The 10,446-nt window shown below is 46.1% G+C and overlaps 1 protein-coding gene across 1 annotated transcript in view; it reads left to right on the top strand.

Annotated features, from left to right (window-relative positions):
* Positions 1 to 1,110: 1,110 nt before the first annotated feature.
* The window catches only part of LOC116836083 (aldehyde oxidase 2-like), a 127,133-nt gene continuing 117,797 nt past the window's right edge, over positions 1,111 to 10,446 (top strand). The window contains 5 exon segments of the mRNA XM_075070025.1: positions 1,111 to 1,207; positions 2,215 to 2,323; positions 3,583 to 3,709; positions 5,066 to 5,127; positions 7,209 to 7,295. Coding sequence (XP_074926126.1) covers positions 1,170 to 1,207; positions 2,215 to 2,323; positions 3,583 to 3,709; positions 5,066 to 5,127; positions 7,209 to 7,295 — 423 coding nt within the window. The 5' untranslated portion in view covers positions 1,111 to 1,169.

Genomic DNA, 10,446 nt, shown 5'->3' with positions numbered 1-10,446 from the left:
CTGGCAGCCAGTTGGCTGGAGGAGGAACTCCAAAATCAAATGGGAATCAAGGTGCAGGGAAAGATGTGGGACAGGCTGGGCAAAGAGACTGGGATAAGGAGCTAGTGACATGGGAGGCTGAGATTGGACATGGAGCCCAGGGAGAGAGATTAGAACTGGGAGCCACTGGGGACAAGGATCTTGGGGTCAGGGAGAGACTGGAGGCCAGGGTGGGGGAGAGAGAGGGATTGGATGAGGAGCCTGGAGTGGGAGGCCTGGGACTAGTTGGGCAAAGAGACTGGGATGGGAAGCCTGAGAAGTGAAGACTGCGACTGGCTAAGTGAGGAAAATGGGCCTGGGACAGGGAGCCGAGGGCTGAGAGAGGGACAGGTCAGAGGGGTTGTGGTAGACGATGCTGTAACAGCAGGTAACTTTCATTCTGGAATTTCCTAACTTCTGAGTGCTTGACTTTGTAATCCTAACATCTTTCTTTTATAACGTGTGTGTCTGTGTCTGTGTGTGTGTGACAATTACCAAAGGTGCTCAGGGAGGTGGTAGAAACACCATATGGCAGGGAACTCATCTAAACTAAGCTGAATGCAGCCATAGACAATATGCCCTAGAGAACTGCTTTATATTGGGTGAATGAATGAGTCTCCTGTTTCTGCAATTCTCTTCTAACTTTCAGCCATCTCTTGAACCCAAACCGTAAAGTTTTGGCTAAATTTAACATTCTTCTGGTGCCCGTTTGCCCATCATAGCATCACACAGTAAAAGCTATTGTGTGTTGTGGCATTGCTCTCAGGCAGTGGAGAATCTAGAGTGTTACAAGGGAATTAAGGACTGGATGTCACTGGTAATTCAGATGTGATAAACTGTAGGTGGCTGTGACCAACCTGGTTGCTGCAATATTCTGCTTGTTGGAATTTACAGGTCGAGTTCCAGCTTCCATTCACCTAATATCTAATCTCTGGAGCTAGCTGGTCACTGAATGAAACAGATGGAATTTTTCTCCACCTTTGCATGCTCTAGTAAAATGAGGGGAACTGGGAGGAGTGGGGGAGAGAGATAGACATCATAGCAACAACATTGAGAACCAGCAACTTTCTTCCTTAACTGCTGCATTTGCAGTTCGTCTCTCAGGAACGAAATATGGTTGTGGAATAGGTGGCTGTGGAGCCTGCACTGTGATGATATCCACATATGAACCAACTTCCAAGAAGATAATGTATCCTTAAGATACGATTTGAGGTGGAATTTTCTCAAGTGCCTCACTGAGGGAATTTCAGTGTGTTTTAGGCCCACTGAAGCACTTTAGAAATCACACCCTTGGAAGCTATAACTTACTGTACATACAAAACCATTGTTAATTGGGAGGGAAGTTATTTGAGTGTTTGTTTTGTCTTTTAATTTAGGTTTATATTTTTGGGTCTTGGCAGATACTTGAAATCTTTTTACTTTACCTTTAACATGTTTTATCTGCATGGAAAACTGATTCACCCAACCGGGGTTACAAGTGATATGACTTTAAATCCCATTCAAGAAACATGAAATCTTCCTGCTCAATAAACGTTTATTTATTCGGAGACTGGAAACCACTATTTCCTTGACTGGGGGATCTTTATTTTATGCAATTACAGCAGCCCTTGTAGCAGCTACTGGAAAGTTGGGACTCTTGCTTGGATTGGACTAGGATTTGTTGCCCTAGATAAATCCTTAGTCAATTTTCACATAGTTCTTATTCAGCGCTCACTGATTTCAGTGATGTATGAAGTAACTAACACCGTAAGTTAGGCCATAGCAGGCTTCGTAGTGCGTTGTGCTTTTTGCCTCGCCCCATCTTTGGGAGCTCTACTCGTTTAGTAAAGTTGCACCCACCAGAACCAGGTTTGAGTTTGGCCATTGGGTTTTTGTAGTCTATGTTGTATTACAAGTTAATTAATAAAAACTCCTTAAAAGTGAGACTTCTGTTTCCTTGTTTAGCCCTCTATATAAAGCTTAGGGCATATTGAAAATGTTGCTAATGTATGTACTGAACACACACACTATTGAGGTGAAAGTGCTGAGTTATGTACAACTGCTTCTCAGAAACATAACTTTCCCTGGTCATCACCATGCTGTTTAACTCCCGCAGTTCTACACTAGTAATCTCCACCTGCGCTTCATTCCTCATGGCCCTGCACCACAGAGTACTATGCTATTTCAAATGTCACAATTCTCCTTTACGTTCCCAAGGCATTATCCTGCTAACTCCTGTCTCTTACCCATATGCTCACTGCACGGCTCTGCTGTCACTACTGTGGAAGGTGTTGGAAGCACAAAAACAAGAGTTCATCCAATTCAGGTGAGAACCTGCTGTAATTTGTAGGGCAAGATTTGGGGATTTTTCCTTTCCTATACTCTGGCCATATCTGCCATGAGGTTTTGGCCTTGTGATCAAGTCTGGTGGTTCTTTGCAGTAGACAATTGCTCTAAGGAAACAGATTTCATATCCTGGCTCTTCCTAGTCACAGCTTAGAGATGAATTCTCAGCTGAATCGCCAAACCAAACTCTGACCTGGGTGAGGTTATCCCACCCCTAGTTTCTACTCTAACATTCAAGATACCTCAAAAGCTGAGAATCGGTTCTGAAAAGGCCCCCTCAGGAGAAAGAATAAACATGGAGCTGTAAAATGATACACCAAAGCTAGCAAGGGTTGTCCGCCCATGAGCAGGTATTACTGATTATTCTAACAAGAACAGTGCTATGTAAAGAGCCAGATTGTCACTGGCACTTGTGTGGGCATACAGGAGAGAGCATGAGGTAAGTAAGGAACTTTTGCTATTGTGTGGGGCTCAGGTGTAATTGCAGTCTCCAAAGCACACAGACTGCTCCCTGCTAGTGCCATGTGGGAAACTAACCCTCCAGAAGAGGCTCAGGAAAGGCAGAGAGCAACATCCTGCTCCTTTCTGTGCACCAGCTGGCACATTGGGCCAGCGGCAAGCTCCTACAGAGTCCCTATAAGACCTAGGAAGATAAAGATTAGATTAGACAGTGGATCAAGCACACTCTCGCTGTATTTTGGGGACCTCTCCTGGGTTAGTGAAGCTTCACCTCCCCCAACTCAGACCTGTACTTTTAAGGTACAATCTGACCCCAGTAAGTTTTAAATCCTTTTTAAAATCATGTTTCTCTTTCATGCATAATCTTGTTTCCTTAGTGCCTAAATTATGAGAATGTTCCCTAGGTGCTCCTCACTTCCTCCAAAGCCCTAATTTATTAGCTATTCTGCACTCTGTCCTTCATGCTTGTAGAAATTTACGCAAGGCTGATCACTGTGCTGACAGGTCTTGTCCCTCATTCTGCTCTCACTTACACCTGGGAACCCCATTGATACTGATGGGGTTGGGGTTGCCTGGGGATAACTGAGAGTCTACAATGGCCCTTTGTTTTTCAATAAGATGACTGTACTCAGTCTCTTACATTTTAGTGGTATTGCTGTAACATTCCAAATGCTGCAGCTCCTAACTTTAACACTGTAAGCAAGATGCATCTGTAAGGCTGTAAGGCAAATCAGTGAAGCTATATTTTGAAGCAGGGGCTGTTGTTCTGTTCTGTTGCAGGAAAGGCTGGCCAAGTGCCATGGCTCTCAATGTGGCTTCTGCACCCCTGGAATGGTGATGTCCATCTATGCTTTGCTGAGAAACCACCCTGAGCCCTCCATGGAGCAGATAACTGCAGCTCTGGATGGTGGGTTTACTTTTACAAGTAGTAAACTTAAGGAGGTCAAATAAGAAGTCAAGTGTGGGTGTTTTTTACATGCCACATAAGATGCAAGATGTGATTTGACTGAAAGACCAAAGGATAATATTTCAGAATCACATAAAGTCTGTGGGATTCCTAGATACTATATTTGATTATATCTCACTATACCAATTTCCTGCCATGGCAGAGGGCTCAGGCATGGTGCACCTTGGTCCCTCCTGTTCTCTACCTGTGGCACACAAAGTTTAGTCACCTGAGGGCTGTAATACTTTTCTAATCCAATTTAATCGGTTCTGCACAGAGCTAACGGGAGGGAGGGGGCTGTGATATGCAGGAGGTCAGACTAGATGATCTGGTGATCCCTTCTGGCCTTAACTCTATGACTTTAGATAAGATTTTCAAAAGCGCTTATTGATTTCATTGGGAGCAGAGTTAGGTTAATGCTGAGCAGTTTGGAAAACCCCACCCCCATTGGACTGACTTTTCTCTTGCACCAGTTCTACACCAATGTAACAGCTCTGAGTGACTCCTGAATGATTTGGGTGGAGTGGAGAATCAGGTCCTTTGCTTGCAGTGTGAATGGGCTGCCTGCCAACAAAATGAAATCCCTGAGTTCTCCCAGGTACAGATTTCTATAGGCACTTATCACTCAGGAAAATAGTTCACACTGGCGTGGCTCGGTTTAGCCTATTAAAATATTGAGTTAATTTCCTCATTGAGAAAACCGTTGCACCATAAATTACACTCATAATTCAAACACTCTTTTTAGTCCCAAGTCTCTACCAACTTCCTGCCCCCCAGAAACATCTACCCAAGCAGAGTTGTGACCTTGTAAAGAGAGAAGAGTCCAGAAGCTTCATGAAGTGCCCATGTGACTTCTCTATTGCTATTGATTTCACATGGAAGGCGCTCAAATAGTACAGTGATGGATGTCAGGATAAAACCCTAAAATAGAGAGTTTGGATTTCATTGAAGAAAATCCAGAGCCATTAATAGTAGCAGTAGTATATCTTCTTGGATGATTTACATCATTTCTATAATGACATAAATCACAGAAAATGATAAATAAATCATTATTATTAGAAATGGGCCTGATCCACAATTCTTGGATTTGGCTTCCAGTCAGAACATTCCTCCTGTTCAGGAGTGTTTGACTCTTCTGTGGTTCTGGTTCAGTCCTTTGGAGAATCAAGAGCCAGGTCTGGTTTTGGATCCAAATTTCCCCAAGTGTAGGTGTGTTCAGATGTGAGGGTATGCTTCATGGCCATTTCTAATTCTACTGATATTAATAATTATTCTTGTATTGTTCTTTATGATTAATGATTTTATTGTTCCTTTCAGGTAATTTGTGCTGTTGCACTGGATACAGACCTATAATAGACACCTACAAGTCTTTCGCTGGGGTAGGTAGAAAGACAAAGAGATCACCATTTTCAAAAGTATCCACTAATTTTGAGTGCTCAGTTTCTGGAAGCCTGACTAAGATCAGATTTTCAGAATTGCTCTGCTCCCATTTAAGCACAAAAAGAATTTGGTGCTCAGTTCTTTTGGAAATCTAGCCATAAGAGTCACAAAGCAGCTGAGTGCTCTCCACTTTGGAAAACCTGGCCCTTATTTAAGTACCTAAATGGAAGCTGGTATTATTTGAAAATCTGGATCCAATTGGCTGTGCTGAATCCTTGAAAATCTGGCTTTCTGCTCTTTTGAAAATGTGGCCCCTTGGGAGTCTCTTTTTAAGCACTTGTAGCTCTCACTGACTTGAGTTTTAGATGCTCAGGACCCCAGAAAATCAGACCTTAAGGCATCCAAAATACATGGCCTGAAGACGTAGGTGGTTGTGATGGTTATGATCTGTTTTGACAGTCTCTGCTACCCTCATAAATAAGGCCTTGATCATGCCAAGTCTTAAGTGTGTGTTTCACTTTAAATTATGTACTCAAGTCTAGAGAGAATCATGGCCCAAATTGTTTACACGTTGCCTTGCCAACAAACTAGTGTCTCTCAGCCCCAGTCTTGCATGATCACAGAAAATCTTGTCTCTCTCACCAATAGAAGTTGGTCCAATAAAAGATATTCCCTCTCCCACCTTGTCTCTCAGAAAAACTGTGACTGACTGTGTTGAAACTATGATGATTATTCAGTGCAAGGGTAGACCATTAGGATAGAGCCAGTCTGCATGTGCTGTATGTGTTCTATCATAGCTACTGAAAAATATCATTATACAGGCTTGCTGTTGAGTCAGTGTCTTACATTTATTCTCAACTGGTTGAAACATGCTGTGTTTCTCATCTGTTAAGAGAAGCCAGAGATGACCAGGCCAGCAATGATGACATAGAGTATTATATCTGAGTTACAAGGAGAATAACAATAAAGGGGAAATCAACTGAATATATTTTGAGTTTCTTCCCTGCCACAGGTGCCTTGCACACCTGTGTAGTCACAGATCCTCCACATAGTCACAGCTCCACAGATCATATCTCCACCCTATCCTGGGCCCATCCCTCCTTGAAAACTCAGCTGTACATTGGTTTACATGGTGGTACGGAAAACACTGCTGTGCCCCTTCCACTACCTTCAAGGGTGTTCATGGGTCCAATGAGAGCTATAAACACAAATAAAAAGGATAAACTAGGAGTCTGTCCAACTTTCTCACAGCAGGAAAATTTCAGTCACTTCCACACAGTCCTTCTCCAATGCACCCAATAATCCTTTGCACCAGCCAGGGGCGGCTCTAGACATTTCGCCGCCCCAAGCAGGGTGGCATCCCGCGGGGGGCGCTCTGCCGGTCGCCGGTAGGGCGGCAGGCGTCTCCGGTGGACCTCCCGCAGGCATGCCTGCGAAGGGTCATTGGTCCCGTGGTACCCTCCACAGTCATGCCTGCGGGAGATCCACTGGAGCCGCAGGACTAGCAGACCCTCCGCTGTCACGCCGGTGGGAGGTCCACCGGAGCCGCCTGCTGCCCTACCAGCGACCAGCAGAGCGCCCCCCGCAACATGCTGCCCCAAGCACGCGCTTGGTGTGCTGGGGCCTTGAGCCACCCCTGGCACCAGCTTCTGCTCTGTGTCAGGAGCCTGATCCCACACTGAAGTCAGCTGGAGTTTTTCCAGTGACTTCAAGGGGAGCTGGATTTGGCCCCAAAAGAGGAACTACCTCCTGCAGTGCTTCAAAGGGAACACAGCAAGAATAGTCACCTTGGCTCATGGGTAACTCCTGAACCAGTTTCAAGTGACTGGACAAATCTCATAGACTCATAGACTTTAAGATCAGAAGGGACCATTATGATCATCTAGTCTGACCTCCTGCACAATGCAGGCCACAGAATCTCACCCACCCACTCCTGTAACAAATTCTTAACCTATGTCTGAGTGCTTCAGTGCAGGTAGAATATATATATATATATATATACAAATACCTATTTTAAAAGAAATCACATTTCAATGAAGTTGTATCTAGAGTATTACAGAATGGGGTATTATTTCTTTAGGAAACAGCATGTTGTCAACTGAGAAGAACAGGGCAATGTTGCCTGGACAAAGAAGATGTGTGCTCATCTTCTGACAAGGGAAATCAGGTGTGTTATGGTCTTTTTTAAATTACTTTCTGTTTCATAGTAAACTTTGTAGTGAATGAACATCTTTGAGCTTTTGTAGCTGGTGCCACATTTTCATCTGGTGGTATCTATAACATATTGATGGGTAAAGAGTTTTATTCACTCTGTCTGCCTGTCTTAGGTATTTCTAAGGCACATGTGACCAAACATAGTGTATGCCTACACTGCAATTGGGAACCATGATTACAATTATAGCATGTGTAGACAAGGCCAAAATAATTTTGATCTAAGATTGTATGTATATGTTGGCTGCAATCATTGCTGTGTAGCTATGCCCATAGTTATATTCCAACCAGAGAATTCGAAAGGGCTTCTCTCCACCTCCCCATGATTTACAGTGTTTTGTTGTACGTGGAAGAAAATTTCTGTTTGGGGAAGTCTTTATCAAAGAGATGAGTTTTAGCTTTTGATCTGAGCATGCACAAAGTAGGGCTGCATTGCATCCCTTCGGTAAGGAACTACACAGCCGAGGACAGGAGTGCTGGAACAATTTCTATAGTGGGGGTGCTTAGAGCCATTGAACCAAACTGTAAACTCTGTATATAATGGAAACCACTTCAAGACAGAGGGTGCTGCAGCACTCCCAGCAGCACTCCCAGCACCCCTCATTCCAGCACCTGTGGCCAAGGACAATGCTTTGCCCCTTACACCTGAGATTCTACAGCTGTGGATCAAAGTGATTCCTGTGTCATATGTATTTCAGTTCAATTTATGAACCAATTTGTAACTCTCACTTGTCCTCTGTATATGTGTATATGATTGTAAGCTTTTCGGGGTAGGAACTATCTCATTTTTGTATCTTGAACAGTGGCTAGCTCATTGGCATTGCTTAATAAATAATGAGAAATGTTATTTAAAGATTGTTTGATTCTTGTTTTGACTAAAAAAGGCATTGTATTAAACCAAAACCCTGGCTCAGTCTCTTAGTGTTTATTCTGGCAACACTGCCATTGATATCAGTGGGCGATTTCTCTGAGTAAGAACTGCAGGATCTGGCTATCTGTTATCTATGTTACACCTCACAGTGTAGATGACTGTATGTAGTTTCACATTTAATTTGCACTTGTGGCAACTGGAGTACCTGAAGTGCTTGCTCATGTCCATTCCATAGTAGGTGTATGTGCTCGCCTTGACATCCTGACCCCCTCCAGTGCTCAACACTTCAGGGGAAAAGACCCCACAGGTCCAGGGGGACCCAGGGGACCAGCCTGCTGGACCACCAATGGTCGTCGAGGTTCCAGTGATGAGCGTCATCCTCATCATTGCCCAAGGAGGCTATCACAGAGCCCCCTCCCACCGTTCCTCATGATGACGCTAAGGTGCACCAGGAGCTATTGAAGAGGGTCGCATCTAACCTGGGACTTCAGTCTGAGGAATTAGAGGAGCCTTTGGACTCCCTGTTTGATGTCCTCTGCTCCTCAGCCCCTGCCAGGGTGGCTTTACCCCTTCATGAGGGGATATCGAAAATTACCACTGCCCTGTGGCAGACTCCCTCCTCCAAAAAGGAGGCTCCCATCTCCAAAAGGGCCGAGTGCAAGTACTTTGTGCCAGCCAAGGGACATCAATACTTATGTTCCTACCCAGCCCCTAATTCCCTGGTGGTCAAGGCAGTTAACCACAGGGAGAGGCCAGGACAACCTGGGCCTACCCCCAAAAATAAAGACTCAGTGAGGCTGGATATTTTTGGACGCAAAGTTTATTTGTCTTCCAGTCTGCAACTGAATGTGGCCAATCACTAGACCCTCCTTGGCTGCTACCATTTCAGCATGTGGCAGGCCATGGCCAAGTTCGAGGCTTTGCTTCCTGAAGGGTCTAGGAAGGAATTCTGGGCGATCCTCAAAGAGGGCACGACTGCGTCCAGAGCAGCCCTCCAGGCAGCTTCAGACATGGCAGACTCTGCTGCCTGCGCCATGGCCTCCGCCATCTCCATGCAACGGGTGTCCTGGCTGCTCCTCTCGGGCTTGTCCCCTGAGGCTTAGAAGTTAATGCAGGACCTTCCCTTTGACGACCAGGCACTAACTGCAGAGCAGACAGACAGCAAGCTGCATGGGTTAAAAGACTCCTGTACCGCCCTGAAAACTCTGGGGCTTTACATCCCAGGTCTGGCACATAAGCAGTTCAAACCACAACAGCCTCAACTGCCCCTCTGCAACCCAGTACCCTTTCCGGCCTTTAGCAAGGCCTGCAGCCTGGGGGGTTTCCAGGCTGGAGCTCCCCCAGCTCCTCTAGCCTTCCTCCAACCCTGCTCCACTTTAGGTATCCGTCTCAGCTCCCGGGCAGCCAGGCCCTTCTCCCACAAGAGCTAGAGGGAGAGTCCTCTCAGCTCCTGGCATCACTGGCTTTTATAGGGCCAGCTGTAGTCTGACTTGGGCATGGGCCAGCGGTAGCTGCTTCCCCAATCAGTGAGCCTTGAGCTTGCAGCCCTCTCCCAGGGCTGGTTTCAAGCCCTTTCAGGGCAGGAGTGGGTGATCACCCTGCTACACCACCTCACAAGAAAGCCAAGGGCTAGAAGTGCCGCCCGAGCCACCCTCCCACACCCTCTGCTCAGTCAGGCTCCACCCGAAACAAGCAGGGTGCCAAGCGATCATTTTGAGGGTACGCTCGAGGCCAACCAATCAGACTATTCACTGGATCCATCTTCCCCATTTTTTTCCAGCTATCTTTGCTTTTTCCTCCCTGCATGGACCGCTATAATCTCGGACTGCTGGGTCCTGAACACGGTGGTGCAGAGTTGTACCCTCCAGTTTCTTGCTACACATGCCCCCCAAACTCTTTTCCCTCTCCCTCTTCAGGGACTCTTTTCACGAGAGTCTCCTTGCGCAGGAGGTTCAAGGGTTACTGCAGCTGGGTTCAGTGGAGGAGGCTCCTCCCAAGTACAGGAACAAAGGTTCTTCTTCGAGTGATTGCTCATATCCATTCCAGGTAGGTGTGTGCGCGCCGCGTGCACAGCCGTCGGAGAAACTTTTACCCTAGCAACACTCGGCAGGTTGGCTGGGCGCCCCCTGGAGTGGCGCCACCACGGCGCCGCATAAATACCCCGGCCGACCCGGCCACCCTTCAGTTCCTTCTTACCGCCCGTGTCGGTCGTTGGAACAGTGGAGTGCAGTTTACC

This window comes from Chelonoidis abingdonii, chromosome 10 (genome assembly GCF_003597395.2).
Source record: "Chelonoidis abingdonii isolate Lonesome George chromosome 10, CheloAbing_2.0, whole genome shotgun sequence".
NCBI classification, from domain to species: Eukaryota; Metazoa; Chordata; order Testudines; family Testudinidae; genus Chelonoidis; species Chelonoidis abingdonii.
The sequence above is the reverse complement of the archived record's forward strand: the minus strand, read 5'-3'. Positions and strand labels throughout refer to the sequence as shown.